General features: G+C 52.5%; 2 protein-coding genes across 12 annotated transcripts in view; one reads left to right on the top strand and one right to left on the bottom strand.

Moving 5' to 3' along the window:
- Nucleotides 1-2,139: 2,139 nt before the first annotated feature.
- Nucleotides 2,140-5,690, bottom strand: LOC135271884 (tigger transposable element-derived protein 1-like). The gene is made up of 4 exons (XM_064369940.1): nucleotides 5,619-5,690; nucleotides 5,307-5,476; nucleotides 4,862-4,965; nucleotides 2,140-4,550 (listed from the first exon to the last, which is right to left on the bottom strand). The coding sequence occupies exons 1-4, from the start codon at nucleotides 5,688-5,690 to the stop codon at nucleotides 4,177-4,179; spliced, it is 720 nt and encodes a 239-aa protein (XP_064226010.1). The 3' UTR covers nucleotides 2,140-4,176.
- A 412-nt stretch (nucleotides 5,691-6,102) lies between these two features.
- GAS8 (growth arrest specific 8) overlaps nucleotides 6,103-12,948 on the top strand; it is an 81,788-nt gene continuing 74,942 nt past the window's right edge. For 2 of the 11 annotated variants that reach the window (XM_064369899.1, XM_064369898.1), the window contains exons 1-2: nucleotides 6,104-6,950; nucleotides 10,573-10,660. In XM_064369899.1, coding sequence (XP_064225969.1) covers nucleotides 6,846-6,950; nucleotides 10,573-10,660 — 193 coding nt within the window. In that variant the 5' untranslated portion in view covers nucleotides 6,104-6,845. Of the gene's footprint in view, nucleotides 6,951-7,508; nucleotides 8,656-10,569; nucleotides 10,661-11,293; nucleotides 11,400-12,948 lie in introns of those variants that run through there. The other 9 variants (XM_064369905.1, XM_064369909.1, XM_064369907.1 and 6 more) reach the window with 8 other exon arrangements.

Raw genomic sequence — 12,948 nt, 5'->3', positions numbered from 1 at the left:
TGTCACAGATGTGCTGATTGGTTGGAGAATACCTTGGTGGTGTCACAGATGTGCTGATTGGAGAATACCTGTGGTGTTGTCACAGATGTGCTGATTGGTTGGAGAATACCATGGTGGTGTCACAGATGTGCTGATTGGAGAGTACCTGTGATGTCACAGACGTGCTGATTGGTTGGAGAGTACCTGTGGTGGTGTCACGGATGTGCTGATTGGTTGGAGAGTACCTGTGGTGGTGTCACGGATGTGCTGATTGGTTGGAGAGTACCTGTGGTGGTGTCACGGATGTGCTGATTGGTTGGAGAATACCTTGGTGGTGTCACAGATGTGCTGATTGGTTGGAGAGTACCGGTGGTGGTGTCACAGATGTGCTGATTGGAGAGTACCTGTGGTGATGTCACAGACGTGCTGATTGGTTGGGTCACAGATGTGCTGATTGGTTGGAGAGTACCTGTGGTGGTGTCACAGATGTGCTGATTGGTTGGAGAATAACTGTGGTGGTGTCACAGATGTGCTGATTGGTTGGAGAATACCTTGGTGGTGTCACAGATGTGCTGATTGGTTGGAGAGTACCGGTGGTGGTGTCACAGATGTGCTGATTGGAGAGTACCTGTGGTGATGTCACGGATGTGCTGATTGGTTGGAGAGTACCTGTGGTGGTGTCACGGATGTGCTGATTGGTTGGAGAGTACCGGTGGTGGTGTCACAGATGTGCTGATTGGTTGGAGAGTACCGGTGGTGGTGTCACAGATGTGCTGATTGGAGAGTACCTGTGGTGATGTCACGGATGTGCTGATTGGTTGGAGAGTACCTGTGGTGGTGTCACGGATGTGCTGATTCGTTGGAGAGTACCTGTGGTGGTGTCACAGACGTGCTGATTGGTTGGAGAATACCTGTGGTGATGTCACAGACGTGCTGATTGGTTGGAGAATACCTGTGGTGATGTCACAGATGTGCTGATTGGTTGGAGAATACCTAGGTGGTGTCACAGATGTGCTGATTGGTTGGAGAGTACCGGTGGTGGTGTCACTGATGTGCTGATTGGAGAGTACCTGTGGTGATGTCACAGACGTGCTGATTGGTTGGAGAGTACCTGTGGTGATGTCACAGATGTGCTGATTGGTTGGAGAGTACCTGTGGTGATGTCACAGACGTGCTGATTGGTTGGGTCACAGATGTGCTGATTGGTTGGAGAATACCTTGGTGGTGTCACAGATGTGCTGATTGGTTGGAGAATACCTGTGGTGGTGTCACAGATGTGCTGATTGGTTGGAGAGTACCGGTGGTGGTGTCACAGATGTGCTGATTGGAGAGTACCTGTGGTGATGTCACGGATGTGCTGATTGGTTGGAGAGTACCTGTGGTGATGTCACAGATGTGCTGATTGGTTGGAGAGTACCTGTGGTGATGTCACAGACGTGCTGATTGGTTGGGTCACAGATGTGCTGATTGGTTGGAGAATACCTTGGTGGTGTCACAGATGTGGTGATTGGAGAATACCTGTGGTGGTGTCACAGATGTGCTGATTGGTTGGAGAATACCTTGGTGGTGTCACAGATGTGCTGATTGGTTGGAGAATACCTTGGTGGTGTCACAGATGTGCTGATTGGTTGGAGAATACCTGTAGTGGTGTCACAGATGTGCTGATTGGTTGGAGAATACCTTGGTGGTGTCACAGATGTGCTGATTGGAGAATACCTGTGGTGATGTCACAGATGTGCTGATTGGTTGGAGAGTACCTGTGGTGGTGTCACAGATGTGCTGATTGGTTGGAGAGTAACTGTGGTGGTGTCACACAGATGTTCTGATTGGTTGGAGAGTACCTGTGGTGGTGTCACGGATGTGTTGATTGGAGAGTACCTGTGGTGGTGTCACACAGATGTGCTGATTGGTTGGAGAGTACCTGTGGTGGTGTCACGGATGTGCTGATTGGTTGGAGAATACCTTGGTGGTGTCACAGATGTGCTGATTGGTTGGAGAGTACTGTGGTGGTGTCACGGATGTGCTAATTGGTTGGAGAGTACCCATGGTGGTGTCACACAGATATGCCTAACGCCTCCCAGGTTCAAGCTATTCTCCTGCCTCAGCCTCCCTAGTAGCTGGGACTACAGGTGCTTGCCCAACTAATTTTTTGTATTTTCAGTAGAGACAGGGTTTCACCATGTTGGTTAGGCTGGTCTCAAACTCCTGGCCTCAGGTGTGATCTGCCTGCCTTGGACTCCCAAAGTGCTGGGATTACAGGTGCGGGCTACTGCACCTGGCCAGGCGTTGATTTTTCATTAGTGTCAGATGTCCTTCCAGAAGGGTTGTACCAATTTGCATTCCCACCAGCAGTGTATGACCGTGCCTGCCCCCCTGTAGCCGCCACAGTAGACGGTGTGGTCACGCCATTCACAATTCGCAATGTAGGTGAGAAATGGCGTCTTCGTCATTTTACTTCGCATGTCTGTAATCACGAGTGAGGTCCAACTTCATATGTTTCAGGATCTAATTTATTTACGAACTATGTCTTTTGCCCATTTTTCTATTGGATTCTTGGTATTCTGAATCTTTTGAGTTTTTCACATGTTGGGGATATTAGCCTGTTACTTGTAAGATGTAGTGTAAATATTTTCTTTCAGTTTGAGAACTGCCATTTGACCTTGTTTGTGGTATTTTCTTGTCTGTGGAAAAGTTTCATTTTGCTTACATTTTTATGGGGTCCCCTTGATCAATATTTCTTTTATTTCATCTAGGTTTTAATGTCTGGAAAGGCTAGTCTCCCTTTTGCAATTTTCTTTTTAAAAATACATTTTTTGCTGGGCATGGTGGTTCACACTTGTAATCCCTGCACTTTGGGAGGCCCAGGCTAGAGGATCACTTGAGCCCAGGAGTTCCAGACCAGCCTGGGCAACATAAAGACCCCTTCTCTACAAAAATAATTAGCTGGACGTGGTGGGACGTGCCTGTAGGCCCAGAGGATTGTTTGAGCTTCGGAGGTCGAGGCTACAGTGAGCCAAGATCCCACCACTGCACTCTAGCCTGGGTGATGGAGCAAGTCCCTGTCTCTCTCTCTCTTTTTTTTTTTTTGACAGCATCAGCTTTTGACTGAGCACTTGCATACCCTGTCTCAAAGCAAAAAAAGTTTTCCTAACTATTCCTACACATATATGGGCTCCTTAAAGCATGCATTTAAATAAAGTGTTACTGACAAAATTGATACTCTCAAGTATCAAAATGGAAACAGCATTTCCAAGGAGTCAAACACCGCAAGGCAGCGGCCTCCCTGCCTCTACTGCTGAGGCCATCTGGGGGCTTCTGCTTTCTTCTGACTGACTTTTGGCCGCACACACTGAAAACGACCCGAGAGAGTTGTTTTGAGGGGCGCTTTTTCTCGCTGTACTGCTCCTGGCAGCAGCTCACTGCATTCCTGATTGCTCTTGAAACTCTCAGTTCCCACTCATCATCAGGGCTGTGACTAGTGAGGACCCGCAAGCCAGCCTCAAAGCGTTCGAGGGCCGCCCACAGTCCAACTGTGGTTAGCTGCTGCCGCGCGAGGGAGCTGCCTCACCCTCCTCCCCGCCACTCCCTGCTCCTGTTCCAGCTGCATCAGTTACTCATTTGAGAGCTCTTCAAGGGACTGCAGCAGCTGGCCCACAGCAGCCTCAGCAACCTCTTGAAAGGCCATGTTTCTGGCAAGGGCCACAATGTGTTTTTGAAGCTGTGCAATGTTGTCTGCCTGGGAAAAAGTCTGGGCCTGAACACACTCAGGCCAAATCTTCCACACTGTTCGTTATTGCTGGTCTGAGATACTCCTAAGCGATGGCAATGTTGTCCACAGCATCCGTGAGGTCGTAATTTTTCCAAAATCCCCTGATCATAGCGGTATCCTCACCACCTGTTGCTTCTAGGAAGTGCTCAGAAGTCCTTCTCAGGTACTGAGCTTTGAAGGTAGAGGCTACACCTTGACCCATGGGCTGGATCGAGTCATTTGCACTGTCATGAATGTGTTCTGCTCTTACATTGTCAGAAAGATCACTCAAATTTACAGGGTGACGTGGCGCGTTGTTTAATATGAGCGATGCTTTGTTGTGAGATTATTTTGGGCACAGCATTTTTCAATGGCGGGGCAAGGAAAGTAAGTGAACCATTCATGAAAGATGCTCCTGGTTACGCAAGCCTTTCTGTTGGAGCGCAAAATCACAGGCAAATTGGGCTTGGAGTACCCCTTCCGAGCCCTGGGGGTTTCCCAGCGGCAAAATCGCCTGCAGCATCGCTACCAAGCAGCAACATCAAGCGATCGCGGCTCAGCATTCTTTTCCTCAGAAATAAACGTTCCTTCGGGCATTCTCTTCCAATGAAGCCCTGTCTCATCCCCATTAAAGACTTGGGGTGGGGGAGGGTGTACTCATCTTCTTCGACGGTGCTTTTCGGCACTTCTGGGTTCCTGTCCCTGTTGCTGGGAGCTGCGCTGTTCATCTTGAAGTGCTGGAATCTCACCAGCCACCCTTGACTTGCAGGAAACCTCTCCGTTCGGGAACTCTTACCATGTTCACGCTGTGAGTCATCAAACTCTTTTTTTTATTTTTGAGACACAGTCTTGTCCTGTCACCGGGCGCCAGGCTGGAGTGCAGTGGTGGGATCTCGGCTCACCGCAACCTCCGCCTCCCGGGTTCAAGCAGTTCTCCTGCCTCAGCCTCCCGAGTAGCTGGGACTAAAGGCACGCGCCACCATGCCCAGCTAATTTTTGTATTTTTAGTAGAGACGGGGTTTCACCATGTTGGCCACGATGGTCTTGATCTGTTGACCTCATGATCTGCCCGCCTCGGCCTCCCAAAGTGCTGGGATTACAGGCTGGGCCACCGCGCCGGCCAAGTCATCGAACTCTTAGCCTTCCCCTGAACGAAGGCAGCGCTCAAGGGCGCATTTCGCTGGCTCTGGTCTTCCAGCCACAAGCTCAGCAGCCGCTCCACACTCTCCACCACAGCACTTCAATGGCGAGTCAACCGACAGGCTCTCGAGGTAGCCGCTATTTGCGAACTCGGTTTGATTTTTCCTTTACTATCTCGGATGGTCGCCACTGTAGAGACGGCAAGGCCTGAGGCCTTTGCGGCCTGACCGAGCTTCTCATCCGCTTGGAATCGTGGTGACACTTCCAGTTTGATGTCGGGGTAATCGCTTTCCGTTCCCTTTTGGCACTAGGGATGACAGTTGCGCCCAGGGGCCTTTCCCAGGCATTTCTGCCTCCAAAATGTCACAATCACAGCGGTGTCGGGTGCAGGGAGGCTGTGGTTCCTCCACGTCCCCGTGCAGAACTCGGTCAACAGAACACGAGGCTGCGGAGTCTCGGGCAGATGTCCCGGTCGCCAGGGCCCAGCCGCTTCCCTGTGCACTCCGAGGCCAGAGAACAACCAGCCAAGAGGACAAAGGAACCGTGGTGAGGGGGACAGTGCGGCAGAAACGCCCCGGGGCGGTTTTCTAGCGCAGCCGGGCCGCGCGGCTGTGGTTCCGGGAGCTGCTTTCCATGGAGGATCCCAGAAACAAGTGTTCACGCGGATGCCCGATTTAAGGTAACCCGAGTTGGGCGCTGCGCCGCTGGGCTCAGCCGTCCGGGCAGGACGAGGCGGGGCTCGCGATCAGACCCTCGAACGGTCAGGCGACGGCGGGGACACCCAAGAGGGGGCCCCAGCCGGCGCCGAGGCCCTGTCGCGCATGCGCGAGGCCTCCCAGCGGGCGCGGGGCCAGCGGCCCGGTTCCCACTGCGCATGCGCGCGCTCCGGACGCGCGAGGCCTGGGCCTGGTGCTGTTGTAGCGGCTGCTGGCGGCGGCCGGGCCACTGTCCTTACCGTGGCGAGGCGGTGGCCCAGGAGGCGGCAGGACGTCCAGGACCAGCGTGAGAGCCCTGGGCACGGCCCGCCCGGTGAGCAGGCAGGCGCTGTGCGCCGCTTCCGGGCGGCCGGGCTGCGCTGGACGCCGCGTGACGCCATCCGCCTGCGCCGGCCGCGGGGGAGCGCGGGAGCGCTGCCTCGGTCCCCGCGGTGAGGCCGCTGCCCCCGGCCGAGCTTCCCGCCGCCCGCCTCCTGCGGGGCGCCCCCTGCCTCCCCGAGCTCCCGCTCTGCTCCCCGCTACCTCTTCCACCCGCTGTTCCCGGATGCCCGCTACCCTCTGACGGTGGAACCGGGACCCGCAGCCTCCTTGCTCGGCGCTGCGAAGAGCGGGGCTTTGAGCGACTCGCGCTCGCGTCTTGCCCCCTCGAACCAGCTTTGTGGCCCCGCGCGCCCGCCCGTTTCCCCCTGGGCTCCGCGGCGTTCGGCTGTCTCCACCTCCCAGTTACTCGACGAACCAGATACGATAAGAGACGCGAAAGGGTTTTTGCAAACTGTTGTTTGTTCAGCGGCCTCCGCCTCCCAGAGCCCCGGGACTACAGGCGCGAGCCGCGGTGCCTGGCCTAGCAGTTCGCTCTGTAGTTAAAAACCCTGCCGGGCGCGGCGGCTCACGCCTGTAACGCCGTTGCTTTGGGAGGCCGAGGCGGGCGGATCACAAGGTCAGGAGTTTGAGACCAGCCTGGCCAATGCGGTGACTCCCCGGCTCTACTGGAAATACAAAAATTACTCGGGCGTGGTAGCGGGCGCCCGTAGTCCCGGCTGCTCGGGAGGCTGAGGCAGGAGAGTCGCTTGAACCCAGGAGGCGGAGGTTGCAGTGAGCCGAGATCGCGCCACTGCGTTCCAGCCTGGGTGACAGTGAGACTCCGCCTCACAAAACAAAACACCTAACAGGCCTCTTCGTGGAAGCTTAGGTTGTGGAGGTTTCCACGCGGTCAAGTTAATTCACCGAGCTGCCTACGCTGCCCTTGCTCGGGTAGAGGTTCCATGCTGTGCAAGGAGGAACCAGACAGGAAGCAAGTACTAGGCCTGTTGGGCAAAGGAAGCAGCGCTGTGCTGGCCCGAGCACAGGAAGTCGACACCAAGACAAAAGTATGCCGGATTGCAGGGTCTTTATTGCCGGCGGCCACGGAGGACTCGCGTGGCCCCGAAAGGAGGGTGTCAAGACGTTTTATACCCGTAAAACCACCTCGGGGGTGGGGGGTGAGGGGCGGGGGTGGGGGTGAGGGTGAGGGGCCCCAGACGATCTGAGGGCTAGTGGATTCTGTAAATCACCTCCTGGGCGGAGATGAGGGTGAGGGGCTCCAGACATTCCGAGGGCCAGGGGACGTTGGACATTCTGATTGTTACTTAAGTGGTTCAAGTCAAGATTAGCATTTGTTTACACATTGTCTGGGTAGGGTGGAAATTACAGTCCTTAATTACTTATTACAAGTCGCAGGGGCCGAGATGGCATGGGTTTGGACTGCTCGCCCGTCACATTTGGGTTACAGAGAGCAGTTTCAATAGAAAGCCGAGGTATGGTCGAGGTACGCAGTTTTTTTTTTTTTTTTTTTTTTTTTTTGGAGACGGAGTTCCGCTCTTGTTACCCAGGCTGGAGTGCAATGGTGCGATCTCGGCTCACTGCAACCTCTGCCTCCTGGGTTCAGGCAATTCTCCTGCCTCAGCCTCCCGAGTAGCTGGGATTACAGGCACGCGCCACCATGCCCAGCTAATTTTTTGTATTTTTAGTAGAGACAGGGTTTCACCATGTTGACCAGGATGGTCTCGATCTCTTGACCTCGTGATCCACCCGCCTCGGCCTCCCGAGGTACGCAGTTTTATGGGGCTTTTACCGTGTAAAAATGAAAATGAAGAAAGGGAATGGAGGAGGGAGAAACGCTGTTATTTATTGTTTTAGGTGGGGCCCTGAGGCCCCTGCAGAAAGTGAGGGATTGAGATGAGCTTGCTGGGAACGTGGAATAGAAAGTGCCCTGGCGTAGGGTAGCTGCAGCCTTGTGTTCTGTGTGAGCAGCAGGAAGAGGCTAGTGATGGGCAGTGAGGCCAGGAAAGGCAGGGCCTCAGAGGGCTGCTGGGGTTGCACCTGTGTGCCGTGTGTGAGACTATGGGACCCAGGTAAGTTGGGTCAGCTGATTTGTGGTCTGACTGGGAAGAGGACAGCAGCACTTTGCCCTGTTTAAGGGAGTTTGTGTTTTGCCCACTTTCACATCTTGACTTTGCATACACAAAAACTAATTTACCAAGATTCTCTACTGTGCGCTGTGAACTGACTTGCAGAAAACGCCAGGAAGGAACGGTAGACTCCTGTCTCGGTGTTTACATTTACCGTGAGAACGACATCTGATTTAACCAGGCTGAATCACAAAAGGGCTAAATTGTGAACTAAAGCAAAGGAATTGGATGTTTCATCAAGTTTTGGAACCCTAAAGAGTCATACTTGGTACCTTCAGGGCTGTAGGCTACCTGGTGTGTACCAGCCACCAGCACCAGTGCCACACTGTCTTTGCGGTGGTCCTGGAAGAGCCCTGGAAGATTGGGGAACCAGGGTTCTCGCTGCACACCTTCAGCTGCCAGCTGTCTTCAGGCACTCAGATTACCTCTCCTTTTCTACTTTCTCAGATGGGCAATGGGGATCAAGTGAGGTGAGTAAGAAGCAGCTGGCAGCCTACGGTGTGCAGTGCGACTACCTTCTGTTGTTCCTGTAGGTTTCCTGTGGACCCACACCGTGGGTTCCAAACCCCCATCCCGGCAGCATGCATTCCTGGCATGCTTGGAGTTTACTTACTGACTCTGTCAGGTACGGTGTGCCGTTGGCGCTGGGATGACTTGCTGCAGTGGGTGGATTTCATTTACCACACAGAAGACTTTGTTAGCTCGCAGCCTTTACTGTTTAGCGTTCTCCTTCTGAGCTGCTTTTTTTTTCCTGATTTTAATATCTTTTTCATAGCATGTCTTTTCAGTCTACTGTGGTCTTTTATAGGAATATTTGAGTAATGTAGTTAGTTAGAAAGTTACTAGTTGGGGAATGAGTTTACTTTGGGGTACTATCTTACAGAGTCTGCCTCATCCTGAATGTTGACGTAGCTGGAAGAACATAGGTGTTGTCAGCTACAGGTCTTGTTTCTTTATAATAAAATATTGGGGGCTCACGCCTGTAATCCCAGCACTTTGGGAGGCTGAGGCTGGTGAATCATCTGAGTTCAAGAGTTGGAGACCAGCCTGACCAATGTGGTGAAACCCCATCTCTACTAAAAATACAAAAATTAACTGGTGTGGTGGTGCACACCTGTAATCCCAGCTGCTTGGGAGGCTGGGTCAGGGAGAATCACTTGAACCCAGGAGGCGGAGGTTGTAGTGAGCCGAGATTGCATCACTGCACTCCAGCCTCAGTGACAGAGCGAGACTCTGTCTCAAAAATAAAAAATAAATAAATAAATAAATAACTGGGGACACATAAATTCTTTGGTTGTGTTGGGATTTTGTTGGGTACAGTTGGTACTGGGTTGAGTGCTTAGATTTTGTTTTGTAATATGTTTACTTTTATTGCAGTGTTTTTGTTGTAATGGTTTTTTTTTTTTTTTTTTTCGTTTTGAGAGGGAGTGTCACTCAGACGCCCATTCTGGAGGGCAGTGGTGCAATCTCAGCTCACCACAACCTCCACCTCCTGGTTTCAAGCGATTCTCCTGCCTCAGCCTCCTGAGTAATTGGGATTGTAGGTGCCTACCACCACGTCTGGCTAATTTTTGCATTTTTACTAGAGACGGGGGTTTCACCATGTTGGCCAGGCTGGTCTTGAACTCCTGACCTCAAGTGATCTGCCTGCCCCGGCCTCCCAAAGTGTTGGGATTACAGCGCCTGGCCAATGTTTTCCTGCTTGAAGACCGAAGAAAATATGGCATGCCAAGAAAAGTTTTCTTGGCTTGACAAAAATACTTACCTCTTCTTGGACGCTGTGTTACCTGCCTATAGTCTGTGCCGTGAATAGCCACTGCACTCCAGTGAGACCCCATTTAAAGAACAAAATGAAAAGGCCAATCACGGTGACTCACGCCTGCCATCCCAGCACTTTGGGAGGCTGAGGCGGGCGGATTACCTGAGGTCAGGAGTTTGAGATCAGCCTGGGCAACATGGTGAAACTCCGTCTCTACTAAAATATAAAAATTAGCTGGGCACTGTGGCGGTTGCCTTGTAGTCCCAGCTACTTGGGAGGCTGAGGCAGGAGAATCGTCTGAACCTGGGAGGCAGAGGTTGCAGTGAGCCAAGATCGCACCACTGCGCTCCAGCCTGGGTGACAGAGCAAAACTCCGTCTCAAAAACAAAAAAGAAATTAACTTCTTGGTTGACCAGAGATGAGTCATAGTATATTTCTGTATTTAAATTTTACACAATTTTATGTTTTAGTTTCATAGTCATGTTTTTGAAGCGGCACTATTTTAAGTTACTAAAATTGCCTCAGTTTCTAAGACATGTTTTTTTGTTTTGTTTTTTGGGGCGCCTTTTGCTTGCCGTTGGAGGCTATAGCTGTAAAAATTTGCAGTGCATTTCTGCAGTGAATTGTTCCTTTTAGTCTGTGGAACCATATTTCTAATGGGATATTTAAGGCGATAATCTCACACCTCAGCCTGCATCCTGCTCCTTCCAGCGGTTGTCAGTGAGAATGTGCAGCTTTGTCTTGCAGAAGAAGCTAGTAAGCTACTCTGGTCTCTTGTTTCAGTGCCTCCAGAGGGTCCACTTCCAGAAGCCGACTCTGCAGGCCAGACTGACGTTATTTTCCCGGTGGCTCTGTTCGAAACCACCCAAAGGTACCTTTTTTCCATCCACCATCATTAGCAGCGTGAGGTTTACAGGAACTTCCACAGTGGGTGACCAGAGGGCAAGAAGTAAGGCAGCTCAGGGTCCCCTCCACTCCACCCCACCCCCTTCTACCCCTTTCTGGCTTCCATATTGAGCCGTACAACATCCAGCACCTTCATCATGTCTATGTTGTTGATACCTCAGTAAAGCTGGTGAGAGAAAAACTTTCCAAAGGAAGGTGCTCGATGAGTCTTTTGGAAGGCATGGGAGCCAGCCTTGGCTTCTGTGTATCTGATTCTGAGGACCAGCTAAGCCTCGTGCTTGGAAAGCAGAACAGAAACGATGAGCAGACTGTCGTTACCTTAGAGCACACTTGCCTACTTGCAGTCCTTCTGTAGGCCGTGGGCCTGTGCTTTGTGTCCAGGGACAGTGTCCACCGAAGTCCCTGGAGACCCTATGTCCCCACAGAGTAGAAGGCGTTCCCCACACTTGCCTCAATGTGAGGACCTGGGGGCACATGCTGATTGTATGAAGCAAGAAGAGAGACGAGACCAGGGAAAGCTGGCCTCTCTCACTTTCTCTGTATTGACTTGACAGTATGGTTGCTTTTCTTAGTGTGATTCTTTCTTCTAAAATATTAGAACTGGGCCGGGCACAGTGGCTCACGCCTGTAATCCTAGCACTTTGGGAGGCCGAGGAGGGCAGATCAGCTGAGGTCAGGAGTTCGAGACCAGCCTGGGCAACCTGGTAAATCTCTTTCTCTACTAAAAATACAAAAATTAGCCGGGCATAGTGGCAGGTGCCTATAATCCCAGCTACTCGGGAGGCCGAGGCAGGAAAATTCCTTGAACCCAGTAGGCGGAGGTTGCAGTGAGCCGAGATAGTGCCACTGTGCTCCAGCCTGGGCGACAAAGTGAGACTCCATCTCAAAAAAGAATTAAAATACTAGAACCTCATCCTTTTGTCCCTAAGGGTTTGAGAAATACTTTAAGAGGAGTGGAAGAAACACAAGCTCAGAAAAATCAGCAGCTCCAAAAAAAGTTAAAGGGCCAGTTTGAAAAATCAGACTGTGAAGTTTTACATTGGAGTACTTCTAAAGCATTTACTGCGTGGGCTGAACTTGGGAACTGATGAGCGGTGGCCTGTCAGTGTGTGATGTTGGCTCTGTCTTCTCTCTGCTTGCTCCTGGGTGTGAGCAGTGGGGCTGTGAGTGTGTGATGTTGGCTCTGTCTTCCCTCTGCTTTCTCCTGGGTGTGAGCGGTGGGGCTGTGAGTGTGTGATGTTGGCTCTGTCTTCTCTCTGCTTGCTCCTGGGTGTGAGCGGTGGGGCTGTGAGTGTGTGATGTTGGCTCTGTCTTCCCTCTGCTTGCTCCTGGGTGTGAGCGGTGGGGCTGTGAGTGTGTGATGTTGGCTCTGTCTTCCCTCTGCTTGCTCCTGGGTGTGAGCGGTGGGGCTGTGAGTGTGTGATATTGGCTCTGTCTTCTCTCTGCTTGCTCCTGGGTGTGAGCGGTGGGGCTGTGAGTGTGTGATGTTGGCTGTGTCTTCTCTCTGCTTGCTCCTGGGTGTGAGCGGTGGGGCTGTGAGTGTGTGATGTTGGCTCTGTCTTCCCTCTGCTTGCTCCTGGGTGTGAGCGGTGGGGCTGTGAGTGTGTGATGTTGGCTCTGTCTTCCCTCTGCTTGCTCCTGGGTGTGAGCGGTGGGGCTGTGAGTGTGTGATGTTGGCTCTGTCTTCTCTCTGCTTGCTCCTGGGTGTGAGCGGTGGGGCTGTGAGTGTGTGATGTTGGCTCTGTCTTCCCTCTGCTTGCTCCTGGGTGTGAGCGGTGGGGCTGTGAGTGTGTGATGTTGGCTGTGTCTTCTCTCTGCTTGCTCCTGGGTGTGAGCGGTGGGGCTGTGAGTGTGTGATGTTGGCTCTGTCTTCTCTCTGCTTGCTCCTGGGTGTGAGCGGTGGGGCTGTGAGTGTGTGATGTTGGCTGTGTCTTCTCTCTGCTTGCTCCTGGGTGTGAGCAGTGGGGCTGTGAGTGTGTGATGTTGGCTCTGTCTTCCCTCTGCTTGCTCCTGGGTGTGAGCAGTGGGGCTGTGAGTGTGTGATGTTGGCTCTGTCTTCCCTCTGCTTGCTCCTGGGTGTGAGCGGTGGGGCTGTGAGTGTGTGATGTTGGCTCTGTCTTCCCTCTGCTTGCTCCTGGGTGTGAGCGGTGGGGCTGTGAGTGTGTGATGTTGGCTCTGTCTTCCCTCTGCTTGCTCCTGGGTGTGAGCGGTGGGGCTGTGAGTGTGTGATGTTGGCTCTGTCTTCCCTCTGCT

The sequence above is a fragment of the Aotus nancymaae genome, unplaced genomic scaffold, assembly GCF_030222135.1.
Source record: "Aotus nancymaae isolate 86718 unplaced genomic scaffold, 86718_ANA_hifiasm-v0.15.2.pri h1tg000095l, whole genome shotgun sequence".
Classification (NCBI taxonomy): Eukaryota; Metazoa; Chordata; class Mammalia; order Primates; family Aotidae; genus Aotus; species Aotus nancymaae.
Note: the sequence above shows the minus strand (reverse complement) of the source record. Positions and strands in the feature narration are given on the sequence as shown.

Bases quoted from the DNA above. Each gene is read 5' to 3' on its own strand.
- LOC135271884 (XM_064369940.1), bottom strand. From the start codon at position 5,690: ATGCGCGACAGGGCCTCGGCGCCGGCTGGGGCCCCCTCTTGGGTGTCC. The intron at 5,477-5,618 runs GTCTGATCGCGA...CCGGAACCACAG, and splicing joins CGTCGCCTGACCGTTCGAGG to CCGCGCGGCCCGGCTGCGCT. The intron at 4,551-4,861 runs GTTCGATGACTT...AATAAAAAAAAG, and splicing joins CGTTCAGGGGAAGGCTAAGA to AGTTTGATGACTCACAGCGT.